The 16,553-nt window shown below is 46.8% G+C and overlaps 1 protein-coding gene and 1 long non-coding RNA gene across 3 annotated transcripts in view; one reads left to right on the forward strand and one right to left on the reverse strand.

The window, feature by feature from the left end:
• LOC307206611 overlaps window positions 1-16,553 on the forward strand; it is a 72,314-nt gene that overhangs the window by 12,168 nt on the left and 43,593 nt on the right. The window lies entirely within an intron of this gene.
• RAB3D (RAB3D, member RAS oncogene family) overlaps window positions 1-16,553 on the reverse strand; it is a 32,767-nt gene that overhangs the window by 5,293 nt on the left and 10,921 nt on the right. Inside the window, exons 1-2 of one of the 2 annotated variants that reach the window (XM_079959826.1) lie at window positions 9,304-9,438; window positions 6,125-6,352 (exon numbers count right to left, since the gene is read on the reverse strand). In XM_079959826.1, the coding sequence (XP_079815952.1) occupies window positions 6,125-6,352 (228 nt within the window). In that variant the 5' untranslated portion in view covers window positions 9,304-9,438. Of the gene's footprint in view, window positions 1-6,124; window positions 6,354-9,303; window positions 9,439-16,553 lie in introns of those variants that run through there. The other variant, XM_079959827.1, reaches the window with a different exon arrangement.

Genomic DNA, 16,553 nt, shown 5'->3' on the forward strand with positions numbered 1-16,553 from the left:
AATATGTACAGCTTGCAGACTTAATAGAATAAGAGAAGAAGAAGAACATATGTTTAGAGAAGATTGGGAAACTATTGAATGTATGGGGGAATACTGTGTACACTTGAAAACGCTGGCAGCATTAAGATAAATTTGACAGTGGAAATAAGTTTTGATGGATGTAATAATGGAATAGTGAATGGTTTAGTTTATGTAAAATACGCAGGGATTTATGATATGCAAAATGAACCATGGAAAGAGAAGAAGGAAAGTCACTGATATTTTAAGGATGTTTAAATGAGTATTCTAAATTGTAAAACAGAAAAATTAATAAAAGTATATTAAAAAAAAGAGAAAGAGAAGGTGGTTAGCCAGTAAGAATACAGTCCTTTCAGCCAAAATTCCCAGGAAGGATCCATCTCACTTCACCCACTGTAAGGAATCCTAAGAGCTCTACTGAATCAGATCAAAACTCAATTAATAATAATAATAATAATAATAATAATAATAATAATTTTGTACCCTGCCCATCTGCCTGGGTTTCCAAAGCCACTCTAGGCGGCTTCCATCTTGTCTGGCAACCTGTTTCTCAAAGTGGCAAGAAAATTTCTCAGGCGTTCCCCAAACACGGCACCCTTCCCTTCCACCCACCCAACCAGAATCAGTTATTGCCTGACCAGCCATACATCTTCCAGACTGGTTTGTGGCTGAAAGATGATGCCATATGCACCCAGCTTTATACACTTGGCTTTTCGTAACTCCTCGAGAGGTCAGGCTTCTCATTTGGGGTGGGAATCTATATTTTAATTTTAAGGCCACCATGTTTATTTGTGCATCACTGCGAGCCCTCTCTTGAGTGGAAAACATGACTCATAAATACATATAATAGAGCACTAGAGGAATACACAATGATGACCAAGTGAGATATGGAGCAAGCGCTAAGGTCACACATAAAGCACAGATGCAGAAAGGCTGTGGAATGATAGCTCATCCCCAGCTGCTTAGCCTTGGAGACAAGAGTCGTCCCTGGTTCTTCCTGGACACCTGCTCCCCTGCAGCCCGGAGACTTGCCGTTACTGTGGAAACCAGAGCTTACTTTTCAGGGCTATGACATAGGTTTCCTTTCATGCTGACAGCAGGCTCAAGGGAGAGTTTCCATGATGGCTCTGATGTGCGTAAGGAGTGCCATTTGACTGCTATTAAAATTTAAAGAGGTGCAAAGCTTAATGGAGCATTTAAAAGGAAAGCGAGGTCTTACGAGGCACCACCCAAGGACCAAGAGTCAGGGAGATGCTCTGGGGAGGGCAGCAGACTTAGCTGGAAGGACAGCTGGGCGCCAAACAGCCAAGTCTTGATCAAAGAGATTCTCAGGATTGGAGATTTCTCCCCACTGCTGACCAGTTATCATGCCACAGTCCACAAAACAGTCTTCTAAAAAGCCATTCTGTCCTGTGGTTTTGTGGGGAATCCTTTGGGGCCCTTTTGTGGTTCTATGTTTTCTTTTTTCTTTATATTTGTAGATGGTGAAAGAGTAATCCTACGCAACAACCAGCCATCTCCCCAATCCCAGAACGATCTCTGTGAAGCCCACCCTCCTGGGGCAAAAGAAGCGACGAGGACTGAGAAAGCTCGTCTACACAGACTCACTCTTTTGCCACAGAGGAATGCTTTCACCCATTTGAAGAGACATTGCGGAGAATGTTTTCTAACAACCAGTGACTGTACATCCCATGAACTGGACCACCTGAGGTCCCTCTCTAAAGTGGGCTTCCTTTTTCTGGTCTAAGGTAGAGATGACATGCTAAGGCCACCTACACAGCAGGCAGGTGCCATTATAAGCACTAATAATAATAATAATTTATGATTTATTCCCCGCCCATCTGGCTGGGTTTCCCCAGCCACTCTGGGCGGCTCCCAAAAGAATATTAAAAACACGATAAAACATCAAACATTAAAAACTTCCCTAAACAGGGCTGCCTTCAGATGTCTTCTAAAAGTCAGACAGTTGTTTATTTCCCTGAAATCTGATGGGAGGGCATTCCACAGGGCGGGCGCCACTACCGAGAAGGCCCTCTGCCTGGTTCCCTGTAACCTCACTTCTTGCAGTGAGGGAACTGCCAGAAGGCCCTCGGAGCTGGACCTCAGTGTCTGGGCTGGACGATGGGTATGGAGACGCTTCTTCAGGTATGCTGGGCTGAGGCCATTTAGGGCTTTAAAGGTCAGCACCAACACTTTTCTGGAGTCAGTGCCTGCACCGTATTTCAGGAGTAAAGCTGGCCTTAGCCATTCTATGCCAGCTGAAGGACAGCTTCTTGAGGGAGCTTTCCTTTCCTCATATGATGCCTTACTTTGTCAATCCTGTTGACAACGGCTGGATGTCACTACCTTGGAGACCATAAGAGGCCCATTAGGGAGGAGGACTCTCCACCAAGCCCTGACCCGTTTGGCGACCAATGTCAGCTGCTGCCGCCACCTGCAAAAGACCCATTGTATCTAGTATTTGCACAGGATTATCACACAGCTGCCAAGTGGCTTGTTTTCCCATGTCAGCCAACACTCTGGAACAATGCTCCAAGAAAACTTGAGTTCCAAAAACAGCACACCAGAACAGTATGTTTTCTGGCACCACTTTGCAGTGGGCCCAGGCAAAGGGTGGGGTGTGTGTGTTAGGGGAGGGGTGGGGACACACCGTGCTCCTTCTGGGGTAGTTTGTCCACCTTTGGTTCCCAGCCTGCACTCAGCTCTCACCTGTGGCTCCTAGAAGCTGTCAGCATGTGACAGCGGCCACACCCTGGGACTGGCTTTGACTGGCTGGCTAAAGCAGGTGAAGGTAGCCAATGGCCCTCAAACCCTCTGTGAATTAGGGACTTCCCCTGCTTGCAAAGACAGCCTCTGGCAAATTCAGGAGACAAGACCAATAGCGGTCCAATAGTGGTTTCTGCATGAAGAAGAAGAGTTTGGGTTTGATATCCCGCTTTATCACTACCCTAAGGAATCTTAAAGTGGCTAACATTCTCCTTTCCCTTCCTCCCCCACAACAAACACTCTGTGAGGTGAGTGAGGCTGAGAGACTTCAGAGAAGTGTGACTAGCGCAAAGGCACCCAGCAGCTGCATGTGGAGGAGCGGAGACGCGAACCCGGTTCACTAGATTATGAGTCCACCGCTCTTAACCACTACACCACACTGGCTCTGTACAGCATGTGCTGTAGAGGGAAGTGAGGGGCAGATAGGGCCCATCAACCTGGGAAGGTAGCCCATCTAGGAGAAGAAAAACTCTGATCTTAAACATCTGCTGCCTTGTGGGACATCTTCAGGAGAAGAAAAGGCTAAGGAGCGAACCCTACACGAATCCAGAGTCCTTAAGATGGTTGGGATGGCGCCTTGTATGCCTTCTTCCAGAAACTCCTGCAGCCAAGCTGGTGCCAAACGTATTGCCCTGCTTTCCTTTGGACCACATCAGGGAGGCCGATAGCAGGCAGCCCAGGACCTCTATACGCACTGCCCAGCCTTGCACCCCGAAGAGGTCACTTCCGTGCTCCTAACGCAGCGGTTTGACTTCACCCCCGGAGGCGCACTCCATTGTCTCTGAAGGCAGACGGGTGTCAACAAACAACAGAAACAAGACAAGGTGCAGGCCAAGTCACTTGAGTCGAGAGTCGGCGGTGGTTCAGCTGGGCCCAGGACACTTGGACCAGAAGGTTTGCTCAGTTGTGGACATGCTGCAGTTGCTTCCCTCTCATCATGGTCACTATGGACCATGGAGAATGGTGCCATGTCAAGACAAGCAGAAGATACGTTGAAAGACCCTCCTCAGGTCTGGAGTTCTCTTCCCCCACAAACCCAAAAGTCTGAGCATCTTCCAACAGAAATATCACAGTTTTATATGTGGTTCAGCTTTTTGAGGTCTGAGACACTCCTTCTCCTGAATTTGGTTTTATCAATAGGGGAGCACTTTGATGAGTTGCTTTCAAATAATGCTGTAACCTACTCTGACTTTTCAGGGTTGGTGGACGCTCAAAGTCCAAATAAAGAGGAAGCCAGTGTAGGCCTTTGGATGCTGCCAGCAATTTCCTGCTCCACCAGAAGGTAGGACATTGTATTCAGTACCGGCAATGGTTGTCACTGGAGACTTCCACAAGCACACAACCTTTCTACCTAAACAGACATGTTCCATTTATTTAATTTATTTACTTATTGCAGGGTTATGTCTTCCTGTTATGTCATCTCTCTCCCAAAGGTGGCACTAGCTAGGACTCTGCTCCAAACCTGGACTGGGGACACCTGGCTGGATGTGGGTGGTACTGTGATCAAAACCATTGAGCTCTTGGGCTTGCCGATCAGAAGGTCAGCAGTTCAAATCCCTGTGATGGAGTGAGCTTCCATTTCTCTGTCCCAGCTCCTGCCAACCTAGCAGTTCAAAAGCACACCAGTGCAAGTAGATAAATAGGTACCATTGCAGTGGGAAGATAAACGGCGTTTCCAAGAGCTCTGGCTTCCATCACGGTATTCCGTTGCGCCAGAAGCGCTGGCCACATGACCCGGAAAGCTGTCTGTGGACAAACACCGGCTCCCTCGGCCTGAAAGCGAGATGAGCGCCGCAATGCCATAGTCGCCTTTGACTGGACTTCACCGTCCAGGGGTCCTTTTACCTTTTACCTTTTTAATGGAGGCACACAAAAAACTAGTGTGACACATAGCCTGAACCTTGGGTAAAAATGGAAAGTTCTATTGGCTGCCATTCTCTACAAGCACAGTGTGAGTCTATATAGTTTCACTATATAGTTGCCAGGGAGGCGAATGGAATCGTACTGTGCCTGTAGAGAATGGCGGCCAATTGAACTTTCCATTTTTGTTATTTTGTTATTGTGAGACCAGGTTTAAATCTAGAGTGCTGATATGGCCAGGACGTTGATGAACTCTGGCTTTTCTCTATAGCTCAGTGGCACATGAGAGCCCATGGAGCCTAAAGTCCTACATCATCAGACACCTTCAAGAGTTGTACTGTGTTAGCCCAACATACATGTCACCTTTCAGTGACACACCCAGATGAGTGAAGCAGCAGTGCTGGCACACAAGCCAGTGCCTTTCCCCATGTGCACTTGCTTCCAGCACTCTGGCTGGAGAGAAACTTGAGGATGAAGCAAGGAAACATGGAGCTGACAAGCTGCACTCTGAGCCCAGGAATAGTCAAAGCCAGAGCTGCTGGCATAGCGAAGCAAAAACATCTCCAGAGGAATGGACCAAAAAGCTAGCCACCTCAGTGCTTGGATTCAAGGGTTCAAAGGAAGCAGAGGGCTACACACCTGGCTGAATCAAGACACTAAAAATCAAAAACAGAAGAAGGTACAGTTTGGGCTTCCATAATATCTGCTCGCACCCTATTCAGGACACTCATGCCATGTAATACACACCATGGTCTGTTTCCAAGTGGAGAGAGATGCCAAGATTCTGCTGGAGCACAGAATTCAGATGAGAACCTCCCTTTTCATTTTTGTAAGTGCAAGTTTCTAGTTCTTATGACTGCCAAAATATACCCGAGTGGAGGGGGGTGGCAATGCCTCCAGAGATCTCTGAAGGCAGAAGTGAGGCTGAACCATAGTTCCATTGGTTGCTCCCCACTTTATTCCTTCTCTCTCCTCCAGCCTAGCAAAAGAAGGGACACCTGCAGGACTTGGATTGCCTGGGATTGGAACAGAAATTTAATTTGATATATTTACTACATAAAAAAGGTAAAGGGACCCCTGACCATTAGGTCCAGTTGTGACTGACTTTGGGGTTACGGCACTCATCTCGCTTTATTGGCCGAGGGAGCCAGCATACAGCTTCCGGGTCGTGTGGCCAGCGTGACTAAGCTGCTTCTGGTGAACCAGAGCAGTGCACAGAAACGCCATTTACCTTCCTGCTGGAGCGGTACCTATTTATCTACTTGCACTTTGACGTGCTTTCAAACTGCTAGGTGGGCAGGAACAGGGACCGAGCAATGGGAGCTCACCCCGTTGCGGGGATTTGAACCGCCGACCTTCTGATCGGCAAGTCCTAGGCCCTGTGGTTTAACCTACAGCACCACTCGCGTCCCATTAACTGCATAGGATACATACAACTGGCCAAGTTTCTGTGCACCCCTCGCCAAGAACGGTTTCTTACCCAGATCTGCAGCTTGACTCTCTTTTCATTCCTGTAGACAGTCTTGACCTTGAAGTCAATGCCCACAGTACTGACGAAGGCAGAAGTGAAGGAGTCGTCAGCGTATCGGAAGAGGAACGACGTCTTGCCTACACTGCTGTTGCCGATGATCAGTAGCTTGAACATGTAGTCAAAATTCTGGTCGGCGGCATCTTTGGGCGCCTGCCGGGTGTCATTTGCAGAGGCCATCTGTGAGACGAGAGGAAGGCAGTTCAAACTCCAAGGGTCAAATTCCCACCGCTCTTTCCAGAGCTCACAGAGAAAACCAGCTCCAGAGAGTCAAGGCTTCTGTTTGGCCCTCGAGTTTAACCAAACTGCTCACTGCTCCAGGAGTGGCACTTTACATGAGGTACTCAAGAAGATCAGGATTAATGCAGAGAGGGAAGACTCAGTATTCTAGGGCTGCCATATGTCCAGAATTTTCTGGAAATCATTGGTATTTAGCTATCAAAAATTGTGTCCGGGCAGAATTTTCGGGAACTGCTTTAAATGTCCAGGAAAACCCAGGCGTATGGCAACCCATGCCCGATTTTGCCAAAAAAACTCAACTCAACTTATGTGTCCGGAATTTCACTTTCTGAAATATGGCAACCCTACAGTATGGATCATGGGCATAGCAGGGAGGCTGTGTGTCCAGGGGGCAGCCGCCCACCCCATCAAGTAAATAATAATAAAAAATACTTAACTCAAAGTATAAATAATCAGAATATCTGAAATTGAAATGCTTGCTGAGGTCACTTGGATAATGTTGTGAAAGGTTTTCAGCCAATCCAATAAATCTTGTTTTAATTTAGATTTTTTAAAAGTAGGATTTAAAAAGGTACATGTTCTTTGTAATTTTGCAAAATATACTCATTAACCGCATAAAAGTTACTCCCTGATATTATTTTTTTAAAAAAACTTACTAGTTTTCAATTGACTGAAGTGTCTGACAGATTTTTTCCTGAGCACCTGCGGTCAAAAGAAAGTTAACAACTTTTTTTTTTTAAATTATTATTATTATTATTATTATTATTCAGTGTACCTTGGTTGACAAATGCCTTGCGACTTGAACGTTTTGGCTGCAAACCCAGAAGTGAGTGTTCCGGTTTGGGAATGTTCTTTGGAACCCGAACGTCTGATGCGGCTTCCGCAGCTTCCGATTGGCTGCAGGAGCTTCCTGCAGCCAATTGGAAGCCGCACCTTGGTTTCTGAACGTTTTGGAAGTCGAACGGACTTCCGGAATGGATTCCGTTCAACTTCCGAGGTACGAATGTATTTATACCCCACCCATTGAAAACAACTGTTGTTGAGACATTTCATTCCGAATCTGCTAGACAGAGCCAGGCAGAGGATGACAGCAGGTGGGTGTCCTGCCCCCCCCCCAACATAAATCCTGGCTACGGCCATGGTATGCATGCCTCTTGTAGGAGGGGGCCCACCGAGGGGGCCTTGCCTGACCCCCCTCCTCTCAAATCTTAAAGACGGCAGAACTCACAGACTCTGTTCTGAAGCTTTGATTAAAAGGAAGTGTCCCAAAACAGCATCACTTGCCTTCCTGCCCTTCGCATGGTTCAATCCATAGTTGTTGGCAGTAGACATAGGGATTGTGGTAGGAGATAGAGAGCGCATCATGCCACTGGTGGCAATAAAAGAGCAACACCTGCATAACTAGCTCTGGGCAATCTGCCATCGATTCTTGCAAAGGAACATGCCCACACCTAGTGACTCCCATTGTCCCTGCGGCTATAATATTAGAGCAATGTGTCAGGTTGCGTTATAACCCCGAAGACTGAACACTCTGGAACATGGGTCAGCAAACTAAGGACCAGGGGCCAGATGTGGACCACCAGACTCATAAATATGGCCCGTGGACCGTAAATACGGCCCCTGCTTGGTCAATCCCTCTGTGAGCAGCCGCCATCTTGGCTGCGTATATCCCGCCGCGCTCTCACATTTGCTTTCTCTCCCCATATATTGTATTGTTTTTCTTGTTTTTTGTGCACTACAAATAAAATATGTGCAGTGTGCATAGGAATTCGTTCATTATTTTTTTTTCAAAATATAGTGCGACCTCCCATAAGGTCTGAGGGACAGTGAACCGGCCCCCTGCTGAAAAAGGAAACAGGTGCCGGTATTCAACATGAAGTTTTTACAATAAGTGACACACTGGAGAAAGTGCCAGTACTGCGTATGCTTGAGAACCCCCAGAAAAAAGCACTGATCTCCACCTTTTCTAATATAAGCTCTCTCTGCAGGGTCAGATTTGAAAGTGGGCAGAACAATGCATGCAAATTTGACATTTGCACGGTGGCCTGGCCTCGTTTCTACAGACACCAGCCTCCATCCTTCATCCGGGCAATCAAGAGTCAATATCCAAGTTCAAGGGCATATTCCAGACAGGCAGAAACACTCAAGGAGGAGCAGTGAGGGTTGTGGCCTGGGAATGGTGCTGAGGGAGGCCCTGGGGGGGGGGCTGACATTCCACACCCCACCTTAGCACAAAGAACCCACATCCAACCTATTGATGGCTGCAATTCTGTTCACACCTGCAAAGACGGCTCCAAACCTAACCCCATTTACCTGGGAGTAAGCCCCACTGAGGGATGCGGGTGGCGCTATGGGTTAAACCACAGAGCTTAGGACGGCGGTTCGAATCCCCGTGATGGGGTGAACTCCCGTTACTCGGTCCCTGCTCCTGCCAACCTAGCAGTTCAAAAGCATGTCACAGTGCAAGTAGATAAATAGGTACCGCTCCGGCAGGAAGGTAAACGGCGTTTCCGTGTGCTGCTCTGGTTCGGCAGAAGCAGCTTAGTCATGCTGGCCACAGCTGTATGCCAGCTCCCTCAGCCAATAAAGCGAGATGAGCGCCGCAACCCCAGAGTCGGTCACAACTGGACCTAATGGTCAGGGGTCCCCTTACCTTTACCTTTAAGCCCCACTGAATCCAACAGGACTTACCTGTGTAGTCAAGAAATTTTAAAACCTTGTCCTCATTTAGAAACATGTGCTTTGGATCCCCCCCCCAACGCCAAGCCTTAAGAAAAGCTATTTAAAAAACCCAACAACTTTACGCTCAAGAAGCATACTGTGCAAATCTAAAGCTTGCACACTGCATTGTGCCCTTGGGTTGCCCCTAGCAAATACATTACTTTACTTACACTGGTTTGTCAGCCTTTGGACTTCCCGTTTAAGTTAAGTAGATTGTCAAATCCAAAGCAGAGTCTACTTCCCCTGATGCACACATATTCACACACAGAGAAACAGACCCATTTCAACAGCTGCTGGTGCAAGAAACAGCCTCTCTTCCTCTTCTCTTTGCAGACCAAACAGTGCAGAAATCCAGGAGGCAGAGGCGGCCACCTCCTTCTGACAGAGCGGAGCAGTAAAGCTCCAGTCCCTCACCACATCCGGAATCCCTCTTCAGGTGTGTCACCTCAGGCTAAGAAAGCACACAGAAGGAGTCACCGAGTTCTTCCCTGTTGTGAAAGCGAGTGCAACCCCCCCCTCCAAACTATGACACATCTCGACACATCCTAAATAGCAAACAGCTGTGTTTGAACATCCACCCAGAAGGAGCCCCACCCTGGCATGACTACGGGCACCTAAGACAGTTGGAAGATGAGGAGAACCCTGCTCAGGTATGACAGAATATTTCTTTATGAAATTAGCTGTTACTATACTGCTTCTTCTCCGGGACGCGGGTGGCGCTGTGGTCTAAACCACTGAGCCTCTTGGGCTTGCCAATCAGAAGATCAGTGGTTCAGATCCCCGCAACAGGGTGAGCTCCCATTGCTCGGTCCCAGCTCCTGCCAACCTAGCAGTTCAAATGCACACCAAAAGTGCAAGTAGATAAATAGATACGCTCTGGCGGGAAGGTAAATGGCGTTTCTGTGCGCTGCTCTGGTTTCAGTGTTCTGTTGCGCCAGAAGCAGCTTACTCATGCTGGCCACATGACCTGGAAAAACTGTCTGCGGACAAACACCAGCTCCCTCGGCCTGTAAAGCAAGATGAGCGCCGCAACCCCAGAGTCATTTGCGACTGGACTTAACTGTCAGGGGTCCTTTACCTTTTTTTATACTGCTTCTCCTTAGGCAAAGCCCCACCTCCACTGTCTCAGGGAAAGGTATTGACTGATGGCTCTTTGCAAACAGAGTCAGTGGCCAGTGTTGGAAACTCAGATATATAAGCTGGACGCGAAATGGCCCCTTGAACCACATTTACAGCCACCAAAACAGAATGTCTAGTTGCCCTTCAGGGCCAGACGGCACGAAAGTCTTATCTTTCAATACAATTTTGGGGTTCCTGAAATTCATTCTGATTGTGCAGATAAAATGTAACTGATAGAGTTCTACAGGGTGGGTGAAAGCTGTCAAGATCCAAGGATCCCAGGCATGCACCTCTAGATGGTGGAGACATCATGCGCCATCTTGGCGCCCGGGCATCTTCACTTGGTGTCAGAGACCAGGCTGAGGAGTACTGCTCTGCTGAGGAATGGTGGGAGCCTCCCCCCCCCCCGACCAGGATCCTGAAGCTGCCCAGGAGCAGAAAGACAGTATAGATTTGGAACAGTGGTTTGCAGAGGGGCATAGTTCTGAAGACAAAAGTTGGGAAGAACTGGGGGGTGAACAGCAAGGTGAAGAAGAACTGGAAGAGAGAGAGCTAACAGACTTTCTCTCACTGGAAAGGTAATGGGCATACTGGACAAATAAAAGGCCCCATTACCTTCAGTAGCTTAGGGCCTCATCAAACCTAAATCCGGCCCTGGGTACAAATAATAATTATTGAACTATTTAATCTTCTTATCCATTACACTCTACTCACAGTTATATTTTAGGCTAGCCAGCCTTCCCAGTATGCTAGTGATGTAGATGAATGAGCGCACTGATACACCTGAGCCTTACCTGGTCCTTCCTCTCTGGGCAGGCTTCCCATAGAGCAGACATGCAATCCAACCAGCCTGACAGGTTTAGCTCTCTGTGGCAAAGTGCTGCTCAGAAAAGCCACCTTTCCAGTTCCCCAAGTTTGATCAGCACCCAGGCCTACTGATTCCAGGGTTTCTGAACAGAAACAAATCCAGTTCAGGACCAAAGAAAACCTGGGACACAGGCAGCCTCTAGCCCTGAATTCTGAATCGAGTCCTGGCTTTTTTCTCTGCAGCTACAGCAGATTCCCCCGCAAGTTTTTATGTTTGGAACCAACTCTTACCAACTAAATCCCTCGTACAGTGGTGCCTCGCAAGACGAAATTAATCCGTTCCGTGAGGCTCTTCGTATAGCGGTTTTTTCGTCTTGCGAAGCAAGCCCATTGACAGCTTAGCGGATTAGCGCTATTAGCGGTTTAGCAGCTTTTAGCGGATCAGCTGATAAGCGGCTTAGGGCTTAGGAAAAGGGGGGGGGGGAAGGGAAAAACCTCCGCAGGAACTCGCAAGACATTTTCGTCTTGCGAAGCAAGCCCATAGGGAAATTCGTTTTGCGAAGTGCCTCCAAAACGGAAAACCCTTTCGTCTAGCGGGTTTTCCGTCTTGCGAGGCGTTCGTCTTGCGGGGCACCACTGTACTAAGATTCTTCTAAATAACCAGCTGAGTAGAAAGACTCAGCTACCAATAGTTCTACTGACTGACAAGAATGAGACAATATACTTTGCACTTCACATTTTACTACCGGTTTGCCACTAAATCATCTCTGCACTGCAAGAATCCTTTCATATGTTTTGTATGTGGGAACCCAGATTCAGTTTCTAAGTATTCCTGGTTTACTTTCATTATCACTTCATAAAAGTCACTCCACATCTCTGACAGACCCTCCAAGTGTCCCTATATTCCAGGGATAGTCCTGGGTTTACAGAAGCTGTTTTAGTTACCGTATTTTTCGCTCTATAAGACGCACCAGACCACAAGACGCACCTAGTTTTTGGAGGAGGAAAACAAGAAAAAAAATATTCTGAATCTCAGAAGCCAGAACAGCAAGAGGGATCGCTGCGCAGTGAAAGCAGCAATCCCTCTTGCTGTTCTGGCTTCTGGGATAGCTGCGCAGCCTGCATTCGCTCCATAAGACGCACACACATTTCCCCTTACTTTTTAGGAGGGAAAAAGCGAGCAAAAAATATGGTACTTATTTGATTTCAAAATGTCCCGCTTTTTCTTAGGACATCCCTATCTTCATTGGAGAAATGTTGGAGGCAAATCATCATCATTATTTGTGGTTTCATTTAACGTTAATTATACTTATTTTTAATTAGGATCTTCTTGTAACCTGCCCTGGGGCATTTGGTGTCAGATGAGCCGTAAGTACAATGAATAAATAAATAAATAAATAAATATGAATGACGTGTTTTATACTGAAATGGTTCTGTGTTCTAAATTTGTTAGAAAAGCTTCACTGGCCTGAATCCTAATGTATTCCGAATCTGGGGTGGGGGTGAGCGGGGGGAGGAAGCAAGGAAATGTCAAATTTTTTAAAACCATTTTTCTATTAAGAATAAAATCACCATTGACTGTCCCAATCCTAAGCCACTCATCTTCAAAATCAAAACAATATGGGCACCCTCTTATATACATATGTATATAATTAATATAGTTAACCCCCAGAGCGCCACAGAAGCTGACTGAGGGGCAGAATGCAGAGAAGAAAGAAGGAGAAGGAATGAAAGAGAGACAGGTAAGACAAGAGAAGGCTTGAAGGAATGGAGGGAGGCTCCAAACTGGGTGACTGGGGGGGGGGATAGGCTGAGGAAATAAGACATGGAGAGACATTGGGGACTCAGCTACATTAGTAAAGAAAAAGCGTTTTATATGTGTTATAACACTGTGACACCAGAGAGCGCTGTGGAGTCCCGTCTTCCGCCAACATGATTTTCCACTTACAATGCGATTTTCCACTTTACAATGTGTTTTCCTGAAAAGCTTTTTTGCTGTGACTAGATCCAGCCTGAATCTGAAAAGACGAGTCAACAATAGCGGCTAGAGCATCAGACGAGGATTGAGGAGACCCAGGTTCAAATCTTCGCTGGGCCATTTCTTGAGCCAGCTCCTAGCTCCCAGTCTAACCTCCCTCATAGGTTATTGTAAGCATAAAATGGTAGGGGGCAGAACACCACCCCTGGCTTCTTGGAAGAAAGGCAAAACGTGAATGTAATGAAATAAATAAACGTGAGACGAAGAGCGACCTGCTATGTCATCAACACAGATCATTGTACAGTGGGACCTTGTTTTTCGAACTTAATCCCTTCCGGAAGCCTATATGGCTTCCGAAAAATTCAAAAACCAAGGATCAATGGCTGGCTGCAAAGTCAATGGGAAAAAAAATGAAAAATGCGCCTTGGAAGACTTCCAAAAATCGTTAGAAAACCGGAGCAGTTACTTGCAGATTTTTTGAGTTCAGGAGCCGAAGTTTGACTGTAGATGATAAACCTCACACAGGGATTCTTGCATTACCTTGAGGTGGCTGGTATTTTTAGAAGAAAACCATTTAAGAAGACTGTCAGAGCTGCCTCCAGGTCCCAGCTCACAGAGGACCAACGCTAGGCTGTAGTTATGTACAAAAGTCTTTATTGAGTTTCAGTTTCCATTTTAAAGCCGCAGCGCGCAGCTCTACGTCTCGACCTTAGACCGGCGAAGTCCCGTCTGAGTCTCCGCCCCTTCCACACCAGTTTAACACTCTCGCTTTGCTCCACCTCTTCCTAAGTTCCTTTCTCCTCTGGGCCCTCCTGCCCGCTAGGGTCTCATCCTTCCTGGACTCCTCTGACGCTGACCCTGACGATTCTTGCCCCTCCTTCCGGCGGGCTTTAGGACCTGGTTCCCTATCCGGGCTACCTTCTGTGCCGCTCGCCTGTACCTTTGAACTTGGCGCGCGCGCCCAGCCTGCAACTTTCCTCTTGACCGTTCCCTCGCTCTCCGATGGAGGCGTGGCCAACCCTGACTCATCTTCTCTCGCTGGTGGTGCATATGTGGGCTCTGATACCTGGGACTCCTCCCCCCCACTACGCTCTGGTGGGGAAGCTGGTCCTGATTTCCAACTGCTGCTCTGGGAGTCCCCGCTGGCCCCTTGCTTCTGGGGTGTCCCCCTTGGGTCCCCCCTTGCCCTGCCCATCGGCGCCCCCTTCTGTGAATCTTCCGATTCGCTGGAGAGGCTCATGGAATCTATCAGGCTGCTGTCATCTTCTCCTACGCTGCCCTCGGATTGCTCTCCCTCGCTCTCCATCTCCTCTCCTCCCTGCGCTCCCGCTGAGTCCCTGACAAAGACCATTTAAACAAACCTTTCCATCTTCCAAACTCGCAAATGTATTGTGTTCCATTGGTTCTTTTAACCACTTCACTCGCATTCACTGTTCTCTGTCCTCTGCTTGTGCAATTGCCAGGGTAAGTTCAGGCTCAACCAATAACCTGAACCATCCCCTCCTCTTCAAGCACAGTGCAAGGGACAAACGCACCTTTTTAAAATGCTGCTTTTTAGAACACTGTGAAGCACGGAATAATATTTTAACTTTTGCTGAATGTGAGCCATACTGAACACCCCGCGGAATCATTAACCACTCTAATAATTAGAACATTTAAGTAGGGGTAAGATGTTAACTGATCCTCGTGAGGTGTTCCCAGATACATTACTTAAGAGCCACAAACCTGTGGGAAAGTGCTGCAGTATGGAATGGGAGTCAATTTAACTAGCCACGCAGATCCGTCTTTTCTTGGCAACAACACGGCACAGCTCAGCGCTGCGATAATCTTGCTGCTTCATCACCTCCTGCACATCACAGAGAGGAAGAACAGGGAGCCAGAGGGGTTGGAGATCTCAGCATCAGCACAAACTGGGGTGGGGAAGGTTTAAATGGGGTATTTTCTTTTTAATCAACAAATGCAAAACCTGCTCTGCTGAGGATGTGCATTAGGTTTCTTGTCCATATTCTGTCCTGTATTAGTAGTTTTCACATGTGACACAAGTAGCGTCTGAAGGACTCAAATATTTTTGGGGGGCCGGGTGGGGGGAATCCTATTTATTACAAGCCAGAAACAGATTTTGAAATCTGTTACACAAACTAACTTTTTGATTGAGAGGGGGTGGGCTCTCGTATACAGATAAGGTAAAGTGAAGGAAAAAAATAAACACGGATGAAGGAATCATAGTGGGAAGAGGAACACACATTCTGAGAGCTGTAATATTTATCACAAAATCTTGCTCCATCAGGAGGAAGAACAAGGTATGATTTTAAAAATAAAATTAGTTTTTGGAGTATCTGTTATAAGAACAATGCACAACTACTGTAGTATCAACTGGGTTCTTTTGGCACTTTGGTGTGACAAAAGCACATATCATCCTCTTTAAAAACCCAGAGGCATGCTGTTTGATGTGTCCAATTACAAATAAATAGTAAAAATGAAAAAGAAAACCTTTACAGAATCACACTGCCAACCGGTACATGATAAAATTAAAAACAAAACCCAAATCTCTAGAGGACAGAATTCCAAATTCCAAAGTCAGGAAGCCTCTTGAAGTCTGTGGGCATATAAATGTACATGGCAGTAAATTCCATTGAACTCAATGGACTCTGTTTCTATGCAGATATGTATAGGATTGCAATGCAAGGGCGCTCATGGGACCCGGGTGATATATCTAAAAAGGTATTCCTGGTTAATCCTGGAGAGAAAGTCAGTACAATGCCTAATTTAATACTGAATTTCACTGGACGCCTCTCAGACTCGTGTTATTTAAAAAATAGTTTTTTTAAAAAAAGGAATGCATTGCTCTAGTCCTCACCATGCAAACAGTGTCACTGGGAGCTCACAGGTTGAATGCTGGAAAATGTACAGTATTTAGATGATAATCAGACTACATTATGTAATCTAGGCAAATGCATGAATGACTGCATGATGAGTCTGCATAAAGATGAAGCAGGTCCTGCTTGCTCTGCACTTATGACATTGTTTTATACTAAGTTAGACTAATGTTGGTTCATCATCCAGCTTGGCACTTGCAGTGGCCGTCAGAGTCCTAAGGCAGAGGACTTTCTCAGCTCTGCTACCCAAAATGCTCAGGTCAAACTTAGGGCCTTCACCCTGCAAAGAATGGGCTCCGACGTGCAGCTGCGAGTGCACTCAAAATGCTCTATCGCTTAATTAGATTATTTGCATCCTGCCTTTCAATGAAATGATTCTCAAGAAGACTGTGATCTGAGCCTGCAATTCGAAGAGAGCACAGCTGAAATGATCTTCTGCATCCCCTCAAGACAACACACGATTCAGCCACTCTCGGTAGTGGCACCTGCCCTGTGGAACACCCTCCCACCAGATGTCAAAGAGAACAACAACTACCAGACTTTTAAGAGACCTCAAAAGGCAGCCCTGTTTAGGGAAGCTTTTAATGTTTAATAGACTGTTGTATTTTAATATTCTGTTGGAAGTCGCCCAGAGTGGCTG

This window comes from Podarcis cretensis (genome assembly GCF_951804945.1).
Source record: "Podarcis cretensis genome assembly, chromosome: 17".
In the NCBI taxonomy this organism is placed as follows: Eukaryota; Metazoa; Chordata; class Lepidosauria; order Squamata; family Lacertidae; genus Podarcis; species Podarcis cretensis.